Below are 23,899 nucleotides of genomic sequence, written 5' to 3'. Positions count from 1 at the left end.
TCATGCCGTGCGCGTGTCACTTTTTACTACAAATGGATCACAGATCATTGTTTTATTTATTTTCTAACATAGCAAAGAAATGAAGTTATACATAGGGAGACTTTATACAAGACATTGCAGGCAGCAACACAACATATTCTCAACCAGTTTGTAAAAACAGTAAGAGATGCAACTGCATAACTATTTGAGGATTGTCCCATGCATCCACAGCAACATAAGCTAATAATGCAACACCTCTGGACTCAAGTCTTCTTCTCTTCACGTCCTGAATCACTGATGCAACTTAGAAAGTCATCTCTTTCTCCATTCTGGCTCTCACATAATACTCAACTCAGTAATGCCTGTAAACATTTCTTTAAAATAATTAGTAATTTTCACCCAATTTAGTATGCATTTTGTGGGTAGTGCTAGCGCTGTTGAGGGTAGTGCGGACCACTTGAACCTGGCCCCATTTCCTCTGATGGTGGGGTGATGAGGAGAAGACAAGGGTAACGTTTAGGCATCTGTTCGTGGTAGTCCATGTGTCCCCACTGTCTCTTCCCCACTGGAGGCGCTCCGTAGTAAGGGTGGGGGGTTTGGTGTTGTGGCCTGGTCGACTGGTACCGGAACCTACCGCGAGTGTTGTTCTGGTATCGGGGCGGACGAAAACCACGGCCCCTGCCTCTGGTGTGGCCCCCTCTGTGTCCTCCCCGGTCCGTGGTGCTGATGCCTGGCATGTTGGTCCTCTTGGGCATTACCTGCAAGTCAAGGAAGACTTTTACAGTAATGTTTAGGATGGTTTGATTATCGTTTGATGAATAGCTAAACCTTAATGTCCTAATAGTTACAATTGAGTCAAACCCAAATAACATTAACTCTTGTGGTTGTTTCTATATCTACCAAACGGAGCGATATTACAGTTTCTGAAGTACACATGACCAAATTGTCTTTTTTGGAGGAGTTTTTATTTTTATTATTAAAATGGGCAACCAGTGCCTTTTTTTGTTTTTAGACACAGGGATGACATGTGGCAAACCTTACCGTGCCAGAATGGAAACCAGGTCCTTCGCTTGGGGACCGCCAGCTCTACCAACTGAGCTATACAGCAGCCCCAAATTGACTTTTTTAAATCAATTAAGGAGGGATCAAGATAATTGATATATCCCACTACTGGAAAGTAACTAAGTACATTTAATTGGTGTACAATTTTGAGGTTCTCATTTTACTTGAATATTTAACTAAAACGCACTTAGACTATTCAATGCCAATACATTTCAAAAGATAAATATTGACAACTTGTTACTTTAGATTTATATGAATACAATTTTAAATAATCATATGAATGATGATCTAAACGATTATTTATTTATTTTAGTTATTCTGCGTACCAAATAATTAAGGTTTATTTTCATGCTGATACTTATGCACTTTAACTCAAGATGTTGAATGCGAACTTGTACTTGCGATAGTATCTATACAGTGATATTATTCCTAACAATAAGAAAACCCTATCCAAGCACCTTTTCCACCACCAAGCTATGCTAAAATCCAGTGTTAGTCGTACTAAGAGTTCTGTATGCTGTGTGTGCATCATTTAGATGTGACTGACGATGAGTAACTAACTGGTCTGAGATTTTCATACAGACTACCGTGCAGTTTAATGCTCCTCACCTTAAGGACCCTTCCTCTGAACAAGGTCTCATGCAAACCAACAGCACTGTGAACAGAATCTGGATCAGAGAACTCGATGTAAGCAAAACTGTAAGGGGAAGAAAAAAGGCAGAAAAAGAATAAACTTTAATGCCAACACGCTTAAAAGCAGTATTTTATGGTCAAACAGTGTCAGGTATAAAAAAAAGTATTAACTGTAAGCGGGAGTGTTACCCACCCCTTTGGATGGCCTGAGAACCTGTCACACAGGATGGTCACTCGGTTGACGGGACCACAGCCATTGAAATGGATCTCCAGCTCATCTGCAGTAGCTCCATAGTCAACCTGTTACAATTAAACAGTATTGTCAGATCAGAGGTGCGAAAAAACCTTCTCATATAAAAGAAAAAAAGACATATACATCTTACATTTCCTACATAGACTGATCTGTTGTCTGCGTCCATCCTCTCCTCTGGAGTCATGTTGTAGAATGGTCCTGTGAAGGAAACAAAAACACAGAAACTGTAACCACTGGTGTTATGTTTGCAGCATAGGGAAAATACTGCCTACATAGGGGGTCACTCCAAGTGCCATAAACACAATGATAATTTCGTCATTATATCCATCGCTTGCGCCATCTTAGATAGTATATGTCAGAATCTAGCTCCCCTCTGATAGCATCTCTGGTCTGAGGATGAACCAAAAGGGAGAAAGTGGGTGAGGACACGCACACAGGCAAAAAATAGCTGCAGGCAGCAAGGAGGACCCCTTCTGGTCCTCTGGAGCTCACTACTTCGTCTCATTGGGCAGTGATGAGGCACATGTGAACACTGTTGTGACCACAGAGAAGTGTCCCAGGTGTTAGCCAGATGGTGAAGGATGCTGCTACCTCACCTGCCTGGAGGCTGCGATGCTACACACACCTTGCTAAAAATAAGCTGTTGAGGCTTCCCAAATGCATTACAAGTAACTTACTGTACACAAAGTGACACAGTAACAAACCAGGAGGTGAATGAAACGCACGGGCTGTCTCACCAGGCCGAGGGCTACTGGTTAGGAGGTGCATGTCAATTGCATCACACCTCTCCTCCTCCAGTCTATCCGACTCTTCTTCCATCTCCATCTCATGAACTCTGGCTTTGATGGCCGCTAGCTCCTGAGAAACACAAGCACAAAATCAGAGCATGAAGTCATACAGTGTTGACTAAAGCAGAAAAAGACATTAAAAAATCTGACTGGTTAGAAAAAATAAAAAGGAATACGTGATAACCTTGAAACCTGAATAATTTAGTGCAGAATCTTATTGGATAAAGATGCTTCAACAAGGTCACTGGATGATTTAAGAATGAATGGGAATTATATGCTGTGGCCTTCAGAGTTACCAGATCTCAGCACAATAACACCTATAGGAGATTTGGGGATCACCAACACTACACGAGTAGCCCATATTGCGTCAGTCCATCTTGATTTTGATACATTGTGTTGATTAAAAAAGAAAATGTAAAGGTTTTCTGGTGTCCCAACGTATTGATGTAGGCTACTGCAGACTTTTTTTAAACCAATCTGGGTATGTGATATACTGTAAAAAGAGACAATGGAACATCCTGAAAGTATTGGTTTGCTGTCATAAAGAAGAATAAGATAGCCCTTTATTGATCCCCCGAGGGGGAAATTCAGTTAAATAAAATGACTAGGGGATGGACATCTTTTACTTTACACAATTGTGAATGTAGCATTAAGATCTCCTGAAGCACCAAATGTACTAATTTAATGAAAGCATATATTAATAATTTAATCAGTTCAAGTCAAGTACAACATGTAGCTGGCCTGGGGTTTCAGGACAGGTAGAACGGGGTTTTACCATCACTTATTTCAGTGACTGAGCCACCCTGTGTTGAACACCTCACCCAGGACATGCAGTGCACCTGATTGGCTCCAAGCCGAACACTCACTCAGCATGTTATACTGGATGTGAATGATGTCGGTCTTTATGCACATACCGTTTATCAGTCATAAAACGAAACACATAGCATAGCTTATGTTTGCACTTGCTTATCCAACATCACAGCCCTCATCTGTTCGCCGTAGCCTATAGGTTACGTGCGTGCAAACAAACGGGACGGCAGCCTTTTCATTCAGTTTAAAACGATGATACCCACCGCGTCGTCGGCGAAATGCTCCACGATGGACTCGCCCTCCAGGTAGCCGTACTCCAGATGATTTTCCGCCATGCTCACTGCTCAACCATGGCATCTGCAAAGCGGACTGCAGCTTGCCAAACCCTCCACCTACAATTTCTCCCACCACAGGAAGGAAAAGGTTTGATAGACCGCAGGAAGCGACAGCTGACAGCATATAGGAGATAAGCTAATAGATATCACCTGTGAATGAGACTCATGACGCGCTGGATTGATTGACAGTGGCGCACACGTGAGAGGGACGCTGGATGAGGATACTTCCTCCCATTGGCGCATCATCAAGGAGCCCTCCCCTTCTCTGCCCCTAGCACCCTCACTTCTCCCCACCTCAACCCCATGATTTAAAGCTAGTTAAAACAACCAGCCTATAATAATGTTTTGATCTACATTTATGTAGGCTACAGTAAATGGTAATATGCTTCAATGTAAAACAGACTTTTTACATTTAATTGTCACAAAAAGTGTGTTTTCCATGCGTGTCACATGGTCATTTAAACTCACTTCTACTCACTCCTTAAGGAATGCTGCAAAACTGTCAAGTGTTCATGTTTTATGTATGGTATTTAAAGGGGTGGATAACAGGCTTGTTTTCACAGCAGACATTTTTGACTGGTTATTTCAGGAGAGGTACAGGTGTTACTAATAACATTAACTATGGCTCAGTTATGTTCCAGTCTCCCAGTAGGCTAAGCCTAGACTGTGTGACAGTGAGCCAGCATGCATGGTACCTTGGACCTTAAAACTGAAGCAGCCAAATGATATTCAGCCATTATTTATTTAAACCTGTGCTTTTACTATATTAAAGTGCTTTCAGTGAGGAATGTATTTTCTTGGTCAGTGCATTTAAAAACCTACGCTCACATTAAAACATTAGAAAACCACAATGTGTATCAGTAGAACCACTCTAAAACTATGTTTATTGTTATGAAAATATAAAGATATCTATACAAACAACAAAATAAGGAGTAACTGCAGGATTTTAAATCAAGAATACAATTTTTTTAGAAACCAGAGTAAATAGAAAGAGTTTAGGCAGCTTTAACACTTTTTCAATTTTCTCACTTTTATTTCCCCTTAGTAATTTATAAGAGTCACAGTGAACCCTTCTATTTCAGTTAATTGAGGCTGTACTGGCTGTATGTATAACTAACAAGAGTTTTATGCACCATTCTGTTAAATGTAAATATTTCAATAATTTCAGTCTGACATATTTGGTATCACTGGTAACTTTGGGATATCAGAATATAAAATAACAATCTACAACTTTGAGCTAAGTTTAAGACTCTAATTAATGTCTCATTGTGCTGGTAACATAACCTGTCTATAGTCAACAGATTTAATTAGATCAAATTAAACTGTGACTGAATAGAAGATGGTTGCACTCGTTTGAGATACACTGTGTATATAAATATATGTTTTTAAATTGTAAATAGTTGAGTGGAGCTGGTTTTTGATTTGTTATGAGTTTATGTCGGAGTGTGTTGACCGGTGGAATATATTTGGCAAAATATATTTTATAATTATGCTTTCACATTTCTGTAGACCAGGGGTGCCCAATACGTCGAAAGTAGTGTGGGTAGATCGCAAAAAAAGTTAGCCTATCATCCATCCTTACTATGGCATTTGGCACTTGATAGACGTACAGGTAAGCCAGTCTGAGATCTCATCTTTTCTAACACGCAGTTCACCACGCATGCGTGGTCAACCGTGCCAGCTGCAAATCACCGGTGAGCTGATTACCTAGTAGTTAGCCTTCCAATTTATACAGAAAGGGTATAAAATTGACGTAATGACCAAAAATGTACTGAGTTGTATTGTGCCATACGGGTTCATGCAGTTATGCAAGGTACACCAACATAAGGTAGCCTATACTCAGTATATATAAATAAATATATGTTTAGCATTCTTAATGTAGACAGACCCTCCCTACACGCAGATCACGCAGACTGCGTGGGCCCTCACCTCGCGGAGGGGGCCTCACCTCCTCATCTGGGGCCTCATTTATAAAGGGATATACGCTCAAAAAATGGCGTACGCCAGTTTCTACGCAATGTTTGCGATTTATAAAATTCTAACTTGATGGGAAAATGTGCGGTCCTCCACACAAACTCTAACCCATGCGTACGCACTAAGCACACAAACGGGAGAGACGAGAAACTGCGACACCGTTGGCAGAAAGAAGAATAGAGAGAAATATGTGGAAATAATAGGCTACTATCACGTTTAATCGTGTTTTATGCCGTTTGCCAAGACTTGATAAGTCGCTCGTAAAACACAGGAGGTATGGAAACTAAGAACACCATATGTGGTAAATTGTACAGCTAATATAACACAACACATTGTATTTCCTTTAACTGGTGGATTATGGATATATAGTTGCTGATCGACAGCTGGAACACAAACCACCAAATACAACAAAATAATTCAGATCCAGTCGTCATGACTCCACTCCGGAGGGATTCCCCGATCATTTCTTACAGTTTCTCATCAAGGGGGTGTCTCCTGTCCCCGGTACAAACACACTGCCTGAGGAAGGTTATGTGTATTTTTTTTGTCATTAACCTTTTTCGGACCACTTATTTATTTATTTTGGTGACGATCCGACCTCCATGCTGCTACTCTGGTTCAAACTGCATCCACCAAACAATATGATTTATCTCGACCTCCCCAAAATAACCAAAATCTGACACACTGTTTCTCAATCGCGAGTACGCTTGCTTGGTAGCACATGTCTGCCGAGCATCTTGCTTCAGAAGCGAGGCAAGAATACTTCCTGCCATTCGGAAAACAAAGAGTGGAACAGGCTAGCAAGTGTGCAGGTGTGCGTCATATGAGAGGCCCCGCCTTACATCTTCCGCCACAGATTTGGGGAAATTGGTCCGTGCGCAAAGCATTGTGGGGATTTTAAGACCGCGGAGTCTACTCATGTGCAGCCTCGATATTTCTCCAAACGGAGTACGCCGGGCTCGGTAGATTTCCAAGTATGCTGGAGATTGGAACAGTACTTCGGCGGCACTCGATGACGTAGTATGCTTGAAATAGTGGCTCTGAAGCAGCTTTACTCGCGATTGAGAAACACCCGGTGTGAGATGTCTTTTTTAGCTGTTCTATCGTCATTTCCTGCGATCTTCTTCATGCAGTCAGTCAAAATGAATGAATGGGCGTTTCTTTGACTATTTATAGGCAAATATGGGCGTTACGAGTCGATTGTGATTTATAAAGGGAAACAGGCGTAGGAAGTGCCGTACGCACTTCCCTCGCCGGTACGCAATGTTTTGTGAATCGGAAAATGTCGGAACATTTCTGTACCTATTTTTTTGCTTTGTACTACGTAAGCAACCTTCCCACGTCAATCCTACGCAAGGCATTATAAATGAGGCCCCAGAAGCGCAAATGCGGCGCAATTAGTGTAAGCGTGCCACAGTTTCTCCGCCGCTGCAAGGTTCCGGTGCTCGCAGTCCCCCCCCCCCCTGCTCGTGACACAGAGGGCCTCACCACATGACTTTGGGCAGGGGCGGCCCTGTAGGTAGATCACTTTGACTTGGTCATTTTAAAAGTAGCTCCCAAGCAGACAAAGTGTGGGCACCCCTGCTGTAGACAGAAGGTGTGGAACTAATATGACTGAAGTTTACATATTGTGCAAGTAATGATTTACTAATAACAATGGATCATTTTCCTTTTCTGAGGCGTTGTAATCTCAGAAAATGCATTCCGAGTAAAATGCTTTTGTTTGCTTTAACTAGAGTGCATGGAATAACTAACAAAAGTGTGATTTTGGTTAGATTATGACCATCCTGGCCAAAGGTACAGAGGGGGGGTGCCAAATCCGGCAGCCATAACATGTTAGCTTTGCCAGATTTAGAAAGCCCCTTTAAAGAAGAAAAGCAATAAGAGTGATGAATACTTCATTTCATGTTTTAATTACACAGTTACATTGTTCAACACAGACAATAACCTGAATTAGAATGTTTTACAGCTTCACACATCCAACAGAGCGAACAGTTAAAGAGCGGTATTAGCAACAGGGAGGAAAGCATGCAAGAAATAAATACAAATCAGAATTGAATTCTTCTGGCACAGTTAACTTCATCTAAAAACGGTAACATTACCTTATTGAAGAGGGAAATAAAACAAAAGGAGAAAGATCTTCAAGGCGCCAACCTCTCCAACAGAAAAATGTTTTTTCTGTAATAATGTATTGCACAATACAGTATAGAATGCCTCCCTACACATAGAAAAACATAAACCTTTTTTTCCATTTATGTAAAGGTATAAACAGGACCATCCTGAGCCATAGCTTTAGGGAAAACAAGTGCTGTACCCACTGTTTGCCACTTTAGCTTTCTTCATCAGTGCCTGTTTCACAGGAAGGATGCGTCATCAGATGAGTCTTGAAACTTCATTGGTAGAGTAACTGGTTGGGGTAAGTAGATACAAATGCCAACCTGCCATTCTTTGCCTTTTCTAAACATGCGTTTTGCCCATATCATGTACATAGTAGAACAAACAGAAAAGTGGGTGGTGTAAAGTGTTCGGAGACCCTTGGATAATATTCACAAAAGCAGAGCCCTTATGCATTTGCCATCTGTATTATCTGTACAGAGAAAAGTATATAACAAATCTCGTTTGTTTCTTAAATTAAGGAAGCTAGCACCCAGCTGAACAGAACATTGATCTTTTGTTTCCTTTTCAATGAAATCAGGAGGGAGAATCTCAGTGAAGGACACCCACACAATCAACCGTGTTGAAGTTCTAATGCCGGGACAATAACACAAATCCCTTAACCAACATGAAATCTAAAAAGAAAAGTTGTATCTTTTGGTTGTATTTTGGTCATTTATAAGTGGTTACTATGTTTGGTTTTGTTTAGTTTTTCTAAGGGCTTACTTGCAGACAAGGACGCACAATCAAAAGCATTGAGGAGTTGAATGGAACTGCCATTAAATGTTGTTTAAATGTTGTTTGAATATTGTACGCAAACACAGTATTGTACTGCACAAAGCTGTTGCTACATATTGTGAATAGATATGCCACCATAGTCTGTCTGGGATGTTTCATTAAAGCTCTGAAAGTTTCAAGTAGTTTGTACAGAGACAAGAAGCAAACGTTTTTTCTTTTTTTTTCTTTTACAAAAACATACACACACACACACACCACCAGTCACACACAAACACACACCCACCATGCATTCATTTTTATCTCTGCAAGGCTTTGTAACTGTAAGAACACGCAATCAGTAGGCTTTTCTTAAGGAGAAGCTTCTATTATCTTTTATAGAAGCACTAGTCAATATGTAGACAACAAGCGCTTTGATTGCTTGAAAAATAACTCTACACATTTGAAAGTCAGCCGGTTCATTAAGCATGCTCTTCACTCTTGTGCCCTGATTGTGTGTATTTCAGACACTTTGGTTACCTGGTGTAGTGGAGCTCTAACCTTATTATTTCTGGTCTGTCAATACACACTGTGTCAAAGCCTATTATGGCAATAGAGTACTTTGGTCTGTGCTTTTATTGGTTTTGGACAACAAATGGCATGTCAATGGTTGAGTGTTCAGTTTGGTAATATGCATGTTTGACTGTATGTGTACCTATTACTAAATCCCAGCAGTTCAGTTGGTGGAAGGTGATCAAACAGGCAGCTGAGGTCTGGTGGGAATACATATTCCTCCACATCATGAGTAATGGCAATTCCTTTCAACACTTTTTTTGATTTTAAAATGTTTAGACAGATATATATGATTGCTTTGAATGTGCGTTTCCACGTCTGCTCTCAGCCAAGCTTTTCAAAGTCCAGGTCAACCTCTCCTGGTGGTTAGCTGTATGGTCACAGGAGGTAGCTATAGTGTGAAGGGGTGTTACAAAGAGGGTGCGGGGTAGAAGTGGAGGAAATAGACATTGGGGATAAGGAGAAAATGACACAAGAAGGCTGAGGCCAACACCATATCCAAGTAATTATAACACACATACATAAATGCTACACACAGATGCAGGGGTACCTTGCAGTTTGAATTATGTATTGCAGATAGTCCAAATAAAATTATTCACTTAGTAGAGATGTTGATGAACAATTTTCCTATGCCAGTCACTGCTACAACAAAGGTCTGTGGTCCAACTGTAAATGAAGCCAACTTTTGGGAGTTTACGATTATCCATCTTACATTTGTTTGACAAAGGCTGCTGCATGCCATCTATTGCTTTACTGTAAGTAAAGGTCTGGGGCTTTACATACTTGTGTTAAACAGAGGTGATCACATTCCTTGCGCATGTGGAAATATATGGAAGAAGGTTGGAGAAAAAAATGTTGAGAAAAATATGCCCAACATGCATCTTTTGAAATAAACAATAATCGGTTAAAATAAAAAAAAGATCAGGTATCAAAATTAGCTTAGAGGTTTACTGTAGCTTAATACTGGCATATTATGTAATGGCTTATCCTGCACCTTGGGTGAAACAAATACTCCTACACACACACACACACACACACACACACACACACACACACACACACACACACACACACACACACACACACACACACACACACACACACACACACACACACACACACACACACACACACACACACACACACACACACACACACACACACACACACACACACACACACACACACACACACACACACACACACACACACACTCACACACGATATGATGATGAGGACTAAAAGAAATAGAGGGTCAGTGGCAGGAACTGAACACTTGACATAATAGAATATATAAGTATTACAATTCCTGATAATTTTTGAATTATCCAAATTTGAAACTGAACCACCACTATTTCCTTCCTTTTTTTTTAAACTATTAAATATAGTTGGGCTTTTTTTTATCGATACACTGTTGAGGCCCCTCCTGCAGGATGAAAACTGACCTGGGGTGAATGAAGCATGGATTATTTTACCATTGCATAAAATAATCAGATTAAAGTAAAATACATTTGATTAATTTTGTCAAAAGTCTTTTGTGGTGCAGTATGATTTGGATTTCTCAAATATTGTAAATTAAGGCCTAATAAACTAATACAAAATATGTTCTGGAAGTTTTGTAGGGTCCATTCACCCTTAAATCTGTTTTCATCCATTTTCAGCTGCATTATGACACTTTACCCCTGTTACCAACAGTTTCCTACACTCAGGGACACTTTGATTTGAGTGAAAATTGAAAGGGTTAAAATGGTATGAGAGAAAGAAAAGGACATTTGAGAAATGTGTAGAAATAAATGTACTGTGAGAAAATCATATTCTGGACATTAAACTTTAAAGGTTTCTGTTATTTGGCAAACACATTTTTGGACCTCTTTAAATACTATGTACATTCACATTAAGTTACCGATGTTACTTTAAATATATTTATATGTATCTATATTATATGACACCCTATGGGCAGTTGCTGAGGTTCCATTCAGTAGCTGAATTCTCTTCATATTGCACCTCTGTCCTCTCACTGTCTTACAATGCGAGCAATACAAAATATTCTACAAGAGGGGTTTCATCTCAATAATATAGATACAACAAATCAAACAATAAGTACAATGTGGGGCTTCCTCTCATTAGCAACAGTCCTCCTTGCTCTGACTTCACTGCTCCGCCCGAACGTAAAGGAGGCAAATGAAAAGTAACAAAACCAAAACAAAGTCCGTGTTCCTGGATATACACAAGGGCAGCACATGTGGACATCAGCGACAAGAGACATTATTGAAATTTGAAAAGAGGAACAATATCTACAAGCAGGTTCGAACCCTTCCCACGTGACTGCTCAGAGGCTCTGTCCGAAGCAGGCCAGGGATAGGGCCAGTCAGAAGTCGGGGAAGAGCGTAGAAGGGAGGTGTGGGGTGAGGGGAGGTAGAAAGAGAGAGGAGAACCAAGTCTACACGCCCTTCACTAGGCTCTGTCATCAGTTTATCATGCTTTGGAAAAGGAGGGAGTGAATGTAAAGGTAACAGCAATTCCTTGAAATATCTCCTCGTTGTGGAGCTTTAGAAAATGACTCACAAACAATGTTTTCAAGCTTGTTTTGAGGTTTTTGGCAGTTCCTATACGCCGTGTTTGTATGGTCACCTTCTTTGAGGCTGTGTAGCTTTGACTTCCCTCTTTTTTTCTTTTTGTCCTCTCAATTACCATTCAAAAAATCACACTGTGGCAGGGTTTCCATCCATTGAATTAAGTCTTTCTTGTAGGCAAGTTCACAGCATTGTCCATTTTCACGAGTCTGGGCCGTCACTGAGGGATTGTTATAGTTTTGTCCAGACTGCAGGAGGCAGCTGCAGATCAAAGCAGGTCACAGTTTGTATTTTTAAATGTCTGAATATCTCCCATTCTGCAGCTCCTCTGCAGCCTGGTCCTCTCAGGGCTGACTTATCTGCTGAGGAGGTGATGTTGCTTTGCGTTTGGTTATAAGATGAGTGCTTCTCCTTATCGCTTACTTACTCACTTTGGCAGTGTAATACAAAGGTTTGGATCATGTTATTTTTCATCTTTGAATTCATTTGGGTTCACAATGGTATAGAGAGGTGAGTCCGGTGTAGATTTTTCTTGGCTCGCTAGCAAGGTAGTTAGCAGTTTAAAATTAATTTATTTTCATATCATTACTATCGTCAACATCAGCATCACCATCACTACTATTCTTCATTTAGAATATTTGGACTTTTCTTTGTTTTACCTTAAAGCCAGAAAGAAACATTTGAATAAATACTAAGCTGTGTTTTTGAGGAATAAGTCGCATCACGGTTTTCCCCTTCCCTCGTCTCTTTGAAAAAAGATATTCACTTTAGAATAAGTGCCACATCAGCGAGCTGTTTGCACTGGTAGTACACATCTCAGGGCTGACTACTGTTCTCTCATTGGTGCTAAATTAAAGGGAAATCCAATCCAAGTGCTAATCAGCCTAGCCATCCCCCTATTAATATTGCCTTACTAAAGCACTTGTCTTGTGTAGACAGGGTTCAACGTGTTCAATAACTTAGGGCACATCTTCAAGTCAAATTTTCATCAAACACATCCGATATGAGTCTGTGACTGAACTCAGATAGGAGACACTTTTCATGCTTTTCACTACACTGAACGCCAGGCTGGAATCTTTGTATTTGTGGCTGTAGTTGTGAAAGAACAAAGACAGAACAATTATTTTTTGGGGAAAGATGAACGGTTAAAGTCTATCATCAGGTAGTGAGAAGATTCCCAGAAGAGCTTAGAGTAACAGGGAAATAAGTAGTCGGGGGAGAGGAAAGGGAGCAGTGTGCGATGAAGATTCCTCAGTTTGGTTTTGTGTGGAGTGTGAGCACAGTCGCATCAGTATTCAGGGAGGGGACAAGCGTCAGACGTCAGCGAGAAGTGGCATCCAGCAGGGCGGGGGTGGCTGGAGTTGTGGAGCGAGAGGCACTGCTGGAGCTGCTCTCCTTGGGACTCGCAGACACACTTCCACTGCCGCTGCCAGCCCCTCCCACAACACTACTCTGGCCTGCCAAGGACAAGGCTCCTGGAGGGGTGCTCTCCGAGTGGGTGGGAGGCACACTGGAGGACACTGTGGAGGAGGAGGGGGTGCTCCCTGGCATCCCTTGCAGGCCTTGACCACAGACATGGTGGTGCTTCTCCCAGTCTTTGTGTTGGCAGAAGGAGCCGCAGTAGCGAGCCGTGTTGCAGCCGCTGCACGTCTCACTGGCTTTCCTCCCGCAGTTCCAGCAGCTCTGGTGAGACAGTGGGGAGAGAGTGGGTTGATAAAAATAAGTCTCTTTTTTGTCCCAGGAAAGCACAGTTAAATATTTCTAACATAAATATAATGAAACCTTAAAAAAAGTGATTACTTTATAAAATAGTCCATTATAATCTTTGACGTATTAAGGGTTTTTCTGTTACTCTTTGCACAGGGATTGGATTTTAAGGCTTTAAGTCCTGGTCCAAAGCCTGTAGTTTGTGTAACCAGCAGGTGGTGGTCAACTGCTCTGTAAAGGCTCTACGCCTGGCTCTCCGACCACCTGGGTCTGTCTGCTTTTATTTACACTGACAACTGGACTTCAACAATCATGACAACATGGTGTAGCAACAAACCAAGAGCAACCAGCTGTGTGTATTTCACAATACAGGATAACTTAAGGGACAAGGGGAACAAGGTTTATGGTGATAGATGTAGCGATAAAAAATGAGTGAAGAATTTGAGCAGTGGTTCTTAACCTTTTCCTTAAGGGACCCCGTTTCTATCATGCAGTAAACTAACCAAACCTGAACTACGTTAACTTACATATTTTATAGATTTTTGAAATGTTATGTATTGCACAACAATGCAAACTATGTTCAATACATTTTGAGCAGATTATTTCCTGTGCATCAGGGATCAGCTTTTCTGTTATATTTAAGAACTTTTAACTTTTTTTTCTCACGCTTGGCCATTGTGTTTATTAGATATTTTGTTGTTTAATCTTTGCACTCTCCTAATGCAGGACGAGGCTGTTTAGCATAAAGTAAAGGCCTTGTGAGTAAAGCAGCTTTTGTTCAGGTAGACGTTGTGCACCTATCCTGTTTATATCTTAAAGACAGCCTCATACAAACTTTTGAAAAATAATTTACTTTAATTTACTTCACAGATATCTTGAGATCATTTTTGTTTTACAGCCTTTAAAATCAAGAAGGTGAAATTAGATTTAAGAACAAGACACTGGAGAATGAGGTGAAATGTGGGGTGGTGTCTGTGATACTCACTTCACTGGAGTCCTCCTGCTGATTGATGACTGTGAGTGCCTCCTCAGAGGCTTGCCTCTTGGCCTCGGCCAGCGCCCTCTCCATTTTAGATCGTTCTACTGAAATCATCTCATGAGCTTTCCTCTCGGCGTCTGACACCGCCTTCTGCAGCTCTGACATCGCCTGCCGCTTCACCTCGTTCACTGCCTCCTCTGAGAGAGAGGAAGAGAGAGAGAGAGAGAGGTGTGAGTGCATGCGGCCATCGTCCCATCCTGCCTGCTGTGTCATTCTTTATTGAGACTCTTTAAGCTGCCATCTTGTTGTATCTCAGCGAACAGATGTACATCATCCAAGATTTAAAACTTTCTTCCAGAAAAGGGAAACAGCCAGACTTCAATAATTAATTCAAACACGTCTGGCCACAATCATTTCCAGTGCTAACAACAGCAGATGTCTCCAAAGTTTTGTCACTAACTTGGCTGTTCAAACAACATCCGAGGAATCCCTGTTTGCATGGCTGCCATCATATCATAGACATAATATTATTATAATTTGCTAGACAATGTGCACAGAGAAAAGTAAATAATTTCCCCGCCAATGGGCATGTGTATCCCCACTGCAGGGCTTTCTACAAAGCTTCTGGCAGAAGCACAAACAGTATGAGTGAGGAAGCTGTGTTTTTACAACAGGCAGGTGTGTAGACTCCTTTCCAGATGGCAGTTTAAAATAGATACTTCTTTCAGTCTTCTCTTAGTAAGAGGCAGGAGTGATTACTTTATGGCATCTTTCATTACTTGCCTCATGGTGCACAACACATTTACATTACATGATTTCTCTTATGGGTTTTAAACACCTGATAAATAGGTTTCCAAATAAGTAGTATTCATTAATATGCTAATATGGTTTTCATTTTCCTGTGCCATCAAAGACAGCAACATTTTAAAAGATTACATTTGATTGTTCCCCTTGCTCCACCTCCTCCTGATGTGCCATGTAGTAGACATCCTTATACACGATTGACACACAAGTGGCTATCCAGGTGTGTTAGGCCAACCCAAGTAGGAGGTGAGACTGATATCGTTCTCTCCACTGCTCCCTATTTCCTGCAGTCAGTGTTTGTTTGAGGGAACTCATAAATAACTGTCACTTTTCCTCGCCACTCCACTAGTTTCAAACTACTGTAACAAAAGATAGGAGTGGGGGAGCCTTATCCAACTCTTTGCTGTATACTGTATATGCGCATGGCTTTGTGTGCATGTCTGAGCTTGATTCTTATACTAAAATGTGAATATTCTGTCAATCATGTCAACACACAGTCACACTCAGATACATGTCTCAATGCTTTCCTTCATTCCATCTTTCCCTACCTTTATCCTTCATTTAACTTCTACTCCCTTTTTTCCCCTCCTCCTCCTCTTCCTCTTTCTTCTCTCCTTTACAAAACCCTATCTGCATTATCCTGAGCTTCTCAATTATCTGGCCTAATGCATGCACCACTAAGATTACTTTGCAAATTTAATTAATTCTTATCAAGGGGACTGCATAGCAGATGCTGGGGCAATTAGCACTTAATGGAAAACACGGGGACAGCAATATTAACGTTTTAATTCCACAGGGATTTTGTAAGTCCCTGAGACGTGTTATTTTCTGTCTTCCTTTTCACACTTCAGATCTTATTTTTTAAAAGCACTGCAGTCTCTCAACCTGAACCAGACCAGAGAATGCGTGTCTGTTTTTAATTAAAAGCAAGAGGTGCTGCAGACTACCTGGCTGCTGAGATAGAGGTGACACACAACAAACGCACACGCACACGCACAAGCGCACACACACACACACGCACGCACGCACGCACGCACGCACGCACGCACGCACGCACGCACGCACGCACGCACGCACGCACGCACGCACGCACGCACGCACGCACGCACGCACGCACGCACGCACGCACAGCACCACACACACACACACACACACACACACACACACACACACACACACACACACACACACACACACACACACACACACACAACACACACACAACACACACACACACACACACACACACACACACACACACACACACACACACACACACACACACACACACACACACACACACGTGAGATGATGTAGGTTTGTTACTCACCCTGCCTGTTTTGAAGGTGTTTTAGTGCCGGGGATAGTGGGATGCTTGTAGTACCTGTATGAAAAACAACTGCAATTAATAAGAGCTTTTTTTTTCTGCAGGTGAAAATGCAGCACAGCATTTTGCCGACAGCAGCAGCATCTTCCCTCCGCAGGGCATTGAAGTATAATAGTGCTGGGACTGGGGCGGAACAAGGGCTGAACCAGTTCACTCCTGGGATGGGCTTTATCTAATGTTCACCATACAAGATGGCCCATGCAATGCAACACCCCCACCTGGGCTACAAACTGAGTGACAAAGAATAACCATGGTCAGGATTATTTTGTCTGTAAATCTAAATGTCTGGATTGGATTCAGTAGTCAGTGTGCGTACTGTGCGTATTGCTACAAAACAATCAAAATAAGGTGTAAACACTTAAAAGGGTGTGTTTCTCAGGTCAACAGAGACCAGTTAAGCTCCGACCTGGTCTCTGCTCCTGCGGCCTGCCAGGTGAATGCATTCTCACTGCAGCTTTAACTGCAGTTGCCCTTCATAGTGGTGACAGATGGAGGGCATTTAGCCCTAATGACACAGAGGGCCTCCAATCCTCTGCCCTGATGGACTCTGCTCGGTGTGTCCTGATGGCCAGGATGAGGGCCGTAAAGACTTATGGTGGGGACTCTGTGTTTGTTTGTGTGTGTGTTGTTAGTCTGTCTGGGGTCAATAATGGAGACAATATAGAAACGGGGATGCCCGACTCTTACCGGCTTTCCTCCAGATTTCTTCTGGCAGGTATCCTGATGGAGGCCTGTGTAAGAAGTCTCTGTGGATCTCTGAAACAAACAAGCAGGCACAGTCTCAGTTTCAGTTGCACACAGTGAAAGACTCTTGATCTGCACAAACACACATCCACAAGACTACCCTATAGTTTCCATTATTTTTTTTGAAACAATGTGTGATCACATCAGAAAATAAGTCATCATTCACTTTTTCAGTAATTTTTGTGAAAGAAATAGAATTCAGGAGTAAATACGGGAGTAAGAAAAGTGAATACAAATGTATAACATTATTAAGTATGCTAGCTGTGTTAGGTTATAATACATTTTTTAAAGATCCAAGATGTTGCAAATTGATTTGAATTGCTTCAAAGCATAATCTAGAGTTGTGCATTTTCAGAAAAATATCATAATCTAACTTTTGAACAAGCACTATCTTGCTGTAAGTGTTATGCTTTGCCAAACAGACCCTGTGTGTGTTTGTCTACCTGTCTGTCTGCCTGTCTGCCTTTCAGCAGCCGAGGGAGTTCCTACGGGCAGTGACTCGCTGCTGCTAGCTGTGTTGGAGGAGGAGTTGTGGTGAGGAGGAGGAGGAGGAGGAGGAGGAAGAGGAGGAGGAGGAAGGCAGTGCTGTCCGTTGCTCCCACCTTTTTTCATCTCCTCCACGTCGCTGTAACGCCGGATCCAGTGATTCATCTCCTCCCGGTCGGCCTCCTGGCAGCGGCGCAGAACCGTCAGAGAGCGCCTCGTCTTCTCCACCATGTCCATGATGCAGTTCAGGAGCTGCAATGGGACAGGATGCTGATGAGTTGAAAAGTCACTCTGTGATAAATTAATGGAAGAAGTGCCCCATTCAATTCAAATTGCAAATTCCCACGTCACAAAGAACAAGTCCCCCCAAAAAGATAAAAATGCATCATCTACACAGTAGTAAATACTTTTTACTTAAACACAATTGTATAAATCCATGAAAAAATGTCAAAGGTCACAAGAAGAAAGCAAATTTAAAAGGCAAAGGTCGCTTTTGGAACCTTGCAGTAAATCTGCACACAATATGTTGATACGTCCTAAAGACATACCACGTAGCAGACGTGCATGTTTGCATGTGAATGTCTCTGAGTGTTTTTGTCTTTGTTCATGGACGGTGTGCTTGTTGGTGAATTTCAATGTCTAAAAGCATTACAACAACAATAGTGTAACAGCTGGGCTGCTGATGAAAAAGTCGAGCCCATTCCTTCCACCCTTCTGCTCCGTTCCCTGCCAACTCAACAGATTCCCTCTCTTTTCTTTCCTTCCCCCGTGTTGTAAACAGTGTCACTTTTCTTCCACGGTGCCCTGTTTCCAGACCCGGCCAGGTTTGCCAAATGTGTTTTACATGGTTGACATTCAATTCATATCATTATTCCCATTGATCTTTCCCTCTCTGTCTCTGCCTCCTTCCCTCTGTCTCACCACTCCCTCCCTCCCTTTTGAGTTAGCTATATTTATTTCAGTGAAGTGTTTCTAATTTGGCCGGGGTCCAGGCCTGGCCGGTTCTCTCCATGACTGCAGCTCTTGTCTCAGCTGCTCTCCCCAGCTGGAGCTGCGCTCTGCTGGGTCCTGAGCTCCATCTGGGGCCCTGTTTCTCTGCGTGTGTGTGTGTGTGTATGTGTGTGTGTGTGTGTGTGTGTGTGTGTGTGTGTGTGTGTGTGTGTGTCGAGTGAACATGATTTTGTCTTCTTATAGTTGGGTGCCAGAAAGCCTTATAGGTGTCTATCTGTTGTTATTTCACCCTTCTGACACAGACCTCTTATGGTCAGCTGTCTGTCAACTGCACACTCAGATGGGACGGAGGTTGTTCTGTCTGTCAACAGCTCCTGTCCCACTAAAATTAGCTTCGATCACCTGTTTGCCTCTTAGCTCTTTTTTTCCACTCCTTCATGAATGAAACCAATAGGGGGTTGACTTTAATCATAGCTATCATGCTGATACTTACATTATCTAGGTGCTTCCATTCCTCTGCCCACTCTCGATCAGTAAGACGGTGGTCAATCACCTCCTCTTGGCGGGCTCCATGCACTGCTACAAGACAAAAACATGGTTCAGATTCAGCACTTCAACACAGTAGACTTTATACAGTATATTGTATTACTGACTCCAAGCAGCCAACTCAAAGCGTCATTTATTTCTGGTGGTTCTCAGAATAGATTTTACCTATTAATTTCCTTGTTTTTTCTTATTGTTAAGTTGTCAATTTAGTGATTGACATTTTTTATTTCAAACAAAACAACATATTGTGTATTTGCATAGCCTCGTCTGTGAGACAATTTGGCAAATAATTCATGTGTTTCCTTTTGGGAAAGCAGAGGGAAGGCATATGGTTGCCACAGTTGTAGCATGTAGGCATGTATGGATGTGGTCTTTATATAGACGCACTGCCACAAGGATTATCACACCGGACTGACAACTGGCCTTTGTTCTCTACATACACCCCACTTAGATATACACCAGCAGATAATGTTGACCGTATGACTGAGGACTTTAGAGCCATAGATTTGTGTGAATGCAGCCGTCCTACCTGTCGGCCGGTGCCTGTCTCGGGTGTCGCGGTGTTCATTATGTCTGTAAGCGTCTCTGTATTGGTGCGCCAGGGCCATGTCTTCTAAGCGATAGTGTTGGGGTCCCATTTGGGGGTTGGGTGGATGTGGTAGGCCGTTGGGAGGGTGGTTGGGGAGGCCGTTGGGAGGCGGGTGAGCAGGAAGACCTGTGCTGGGGCTGAAGCGTTGACTGGGGCTGATGGTGCAGGGCCTCTTAGCATGGTGCTCCGGGTGCATGCCGTCTCTCTCTGAGCCCTCTTTTGTCCTGCAAAGGAAGACAGGGGAGTGGGTTAAAACCACCATAGATGTGATGTTGTATATGGCAAGCCTTACCATGATACTATTTAATGCAGTGAGGCGACTATAATTGGTATTTTGTAGTAGCCCAGACTCCGATATCCTTTTAAAAGAATTGGCCTGGCAGCAGATAATGTCAGCACCACGCAGCTAGCAGAATACAGTATCAAAAGCACACCCCTAAGCAAAAGATTGTGTTAGAAAATACATATTATTTACAGGAAAACGAATCTCTGTTTGCACAATCTAGTTTTTGTTTGCCACTAAGCCATGCCCTTGAGACAGACTACCTCTAATCTCTGTTTCCACTACCACATTTACCATTATTCCACAAAAATCTACCAAAGAATCGATTAACTGCTTTAAATAAACACTGAACCAGAAATGGTTTTTGACGCCTACTGGACTAGCATCTTAAAACAAAAGCCAGAAACGACATGGCTAATTTCTCATCTCAACTTTTTTTCATTGAGGTTTTTGTAACAGCATTTGTCAAAAGGAAGAGAAATAAGTTTAGTGCGTCATGTTTCTCCAGCTAGTCCATCTATGGCCTTGCCAGACCACAATGAGTAATGTGAAAACAGTGGGATGGGATGGCTTTGCCAGGCTAAATATGCCATGCCAGTGTATTACTTCACACTTTAGGAAAACATGCCCCAGCAAAGACCAGAATGCCCTTGAAATCAGATCAACAGACGAAAGATTACCTGCTGTAAAAACATGCTAAACAAGTACATTACTTGTTAGACGCTTTTATCCAAAGCGACTTACATACTCAATACTGTGGGCAATCCCCACAGGAGCAATTTGGGGTGAAGTGTCTTGCCCATGGACACAACGACATGCTGACTGCAGTGGGGTTTGAACCTGTGACCATCTGATCCCCATACCAAGGCTCTATACACTGCGCCACACGCCTCCGTAGACTGATATCATTAATTTCTGGTGTTTGTGTTCTCAAAGTGTTTTTTTTAAGATTACCTCAGGAACACAAACTTTCAACAACAACTCTCACATGGTGTATGCAAACACACATACTCACACACATGTATTCTGGCCTTTTTGTTCAGTTACAGTAAGGCAGGCCCCCACAAAAGCTTTTGCACAGCTGTACGCCATATGTAGCAAACAAAGCCAAGTCCAACTGTACACCCTGCAACTCAAGCTCTTAATCTGAATATCCCTCAGCCAACTCTTAGATTGCAAGTATTTCTCCCTCTCCCTCCCACTCTGCTCTCGGGCTTTAGGGGCAATATGGGCTGAATGCTATGTGTTTGGCAGATGTTTACTGTCTGTGTACTTTAAGTCAGTGTGTGTGAGAGGTTGTGTTTTCCAGCCATCTGGACAGTTTAAATGGGAGTGTTGATATTAATCTGTTTAGCTGGATGGCAATAGTCAGGTACTGGATGCAAATCACTATTTATCATCCTGGGGATCAAAGCAAATAAATGCAGCGCTACCCCATGGAGATGGTGTGTGTGTGTGTGTGTGTGTGTGTGTGTGTGGTGTGTGGTGTGTGTGTGTGTGTGTGTGTGTGTGTGTGTGTGTGTGTTAGTGTGTGTGTGTGTGTGTGTGTGGGTGTGTTTGTATGATGGCTATAATCGTACACATCCCTGGCTGTAGTATCTGACAACTCAGAGGAACAGCTGGCGCGATGTAGGCCCTGCCCCAGCTTAAATCGCCCTCCCCACCCCCCCCCCCCCCCCCCCCCCCCCCCCAGCTGTGTATAAACCACAGGTCAGTAGGCGGAGGTGTGTGGATTACAGTGGGATTGCACGTTCAGCTCCAAGCCCTAGTCCCATCCAAAACCACCACTGCCCACCTCCCCAAACCCCGCTCAGGATGTGCTCAGTGTTACGGTCAGCACATCACCATCTGGACACATCCCTGGCATATGGACAGCTGCTGGGAGCCCACAGGCCAGGCAGCACGAGAGAGGAAGTGAGGGATCGAGAGAGGGGGAGAGAGACCGTGATAGAGAGAGACGGATAGGTGAAAAGGTGATCAGGAAAGAAGAAGGACAGTGCCAGGAAGTGAAGGAGGAAGAAAATGGAAGAAAGCACATTTTTCTTGAGAAATGTGCGACCATTACAGCTCGCTGTTGGTCTTTCGCTCTGTCTTTGGGTTGTGCTGAGGACAGTTACAGTACTTAACTCCCTCTTCCCTTCCCTGTCTGTCTCTCTTTCTCTCTTTGCTCTTCTCACACACTCTCTTTGTTTTCCTACACTGTATTTATTTCACCCCTCCCTCCCAGACAGCTGGCAGAGCCAACCTGGCATCGGGGATATCCAGACTTCCGCCTCCCGCACCGAAGATTTATAGCCTCCTCTTGTCACTTGGCATTCTAAAATACCTCTAAATAAGTCGTATAAAACAGAGCGTGGGCAAGAGTCTGCCAAAGTGTGTGCGTATCCGCCTCTGAAGTGTGTTTGTATGTGTTTTTTTGTAATTAATGGAGATACGCTACCTGTCAGGGGTCCTTCTCTTGCCGTGCTCATTCAACTCCAACATGATCTCGGAGGAGTCGAGGGGCGAGCTGGCATTGGCGTCCAGGAGAAGCTGCTCGTGTTGGGCCAGGTACTGAGCTGGGGTCTGCTTAGCCAACCTGGCACAGTGCAGCAACTCTCTCTGCAGCAGGGGCAGGTTTGCCTTTGAGAGAGAAGACAGAAAACTCTGGATTAAAAGTGAAATACATTGTAGAAGGAAGGATATAGATTTATTGAGCTGATGTAACAGTAGAGCAGCGTGTTAAGTGGACAAGAGGTGAGCTAGAAAGTCATGCTGGAATAATAGATAGGTGGGGTGAGAGTGAAATAATGCCAGATTAGAGCGAGAGAAAAAAGAAAGTGATAGATGAAGAGACAGGATGAGATAAGAGAGGTCTCCTGACACCTTCCTCTGCCATGTGTCTCTCTCTCTCCCTCCAGGGTGTGTGTGTGTGTGTGATTGTGTGTGTGTGATTGTGTGTGTGTGTGTGTGTGTGTGTGTGTGTGTGTGTGTGTGTGTGTGTGTGTGTGTGTGTGTGTGTGTGTGTGTGTGTGTGTGTGTGTGTGTGTGTGTGTGTGTGTGTGTGTGTGTGTGTGTGTCAGTGCTGTCAAATAGCCCTCTCAGAACTGTCTGATTGATAGAGCGCAGCCATTGCTGTAATATCCCAGATGTGGAGGCTCATCACATGCCACGGGGTCTGACACACTCACACACAACAATTGTGCAAACGGACAATCACAAGCACACCTCAACATTTTCTACAGTAAACACAATAAAGGTTTCCAATCAATACAAAGTTTGCTTTTTAGCCTCTCTATTTCTGTTTGGAGGGAGAAATATGAATTAGCACATAGGAAAGACATACATACAGTGTCTGCACACACACAAACACAGTCCTGAACACTGGCCGTATAAACATCAATCAGTATTTACCTTCAGGAAGGGAATGACGAACGGCCTCAGAGGGAAGTTGGTGGCCTCATGAAGTTTGGAGTGAAACTCTTCGATGGTGAGGGTGGAGTTCTGCCCAAAGACAACACGGAGGGTTAGCAGAGTCACAAAGAGACAAACTAATATAACACTATCCTACAGAGTAGCTGGAGTCTCAAAAAGGA

The 23,899-nt window shown here is 42.8% G+C and overlaps 2 protein-coding genes across 12 annotated transcripts in view; both read right to left on the bottom strand.

Annotated features, from left to right (window-relative positions):
- Positions 1-37: 37 nt before the first annotated feature.
- pabpn1l (PABPN1 like, cytoplasmic) lies at positions 38-4,104 on the bottom strand. 2 transcript variants are annotated; one of them, XM_034116058.1, is made up of 6 exons: positions 3,789-4,104; positions 2,653-2,785; positions 2,058-2,125; positions 1,868-1,974; positions 1,651-1,738; positions 38-737 (listed from the first exon to the last, which is right to left on the bottom strand). In XM_034116058.1, exons 1-6 carry the CDS (start codon positions 3,858-3,860, stop codon positions 408-410), a joined length of 798 nt encoding a protein of 265 aa, XP_033971949.1. In that variant the 5' UTR covers positions 3,861-4,104; the 3' UTR covers positions 38-407. The 2 variants fall into 2 exon arrangements, with proteins under 2 accessions (XP_033971949.1, XP_033971950.1); XM_034116059.1 differs by having other exon boundaries at positions 2,665-2,785.
- Positions 4,105-11,101: 6,997 nt separating this feature from the next.
- cbfa2t3 (CBFA2/RUNX1 partner transcriptional co-repressor 3) overlaps positions 11,102-23,899 on the bottom strand; it is a 38,499-nt gene continuing 25,701 nt past the window's right edge. For 3 of the 10 annotated variants that reach the window (XM_034116818.1, XM_034116827.1, XM_034116825.1), the window contains exons 4-12: positions 23,718-23,807; positions 22,765-22,946; positions 19,982-20,265; positions 19,400-19,485; positions 17,913-18,246; positions 17,413-17,481; positions 16,669-16,722; positions 14,541-14,731; positions 11,102-13,540 (exon numbers count right to left, since the gene is read on the bottom strand). In XM_034116818.1, the coding sequence (XP_033972709.1) occupies positions 13,169-13,540; positions 14,541-14,731; positions 16,669-16,722; positions 17,413-17,481; positions 17,913-18,246; positions 19,400-19,485; positions 19,982-20,265; positions 22,765-22,946; positions 23,718-23,807 (1,662 nt within the window). In that variant the 3' untranslated portion in view covers positions 11,102-13,168. The remainder of the gene's footprint in view (positions 13,541-14,540; positions 14,732-16,668; positions 16,723-17,412; positions 17,482-17,912; positions 18,247-19,399; positions 19,486-19,981; positions 20,266-22,764; positions 22,947-23,717; positions 23,808-23,899) is intronic. The other 7 variants (XM_034116820.1, XM_034116824.1, XM_034116821.1 and 4 more) reach the window with 7 other exon arrangements.

Source organism: Trematomus bernacchii, unplaced genomic scaffold (assembly GCF_902827165.1).
Source record: "Trematomus bernacchii unplaced genomic scaffold, fTreBer1.1, whole genome shotgun sequence".
NCBI lineage: Eukaryota > Metazoa > Chordata > Actinopteri > Perciformes > Nototheniidae > Trematomus > Trematomus bernacchii.
The sequence above is the reverse complement of the archived record's forward strand: the minus strand, read 5'-3'. Positions and strand labels throughout refer to the sequence as shown.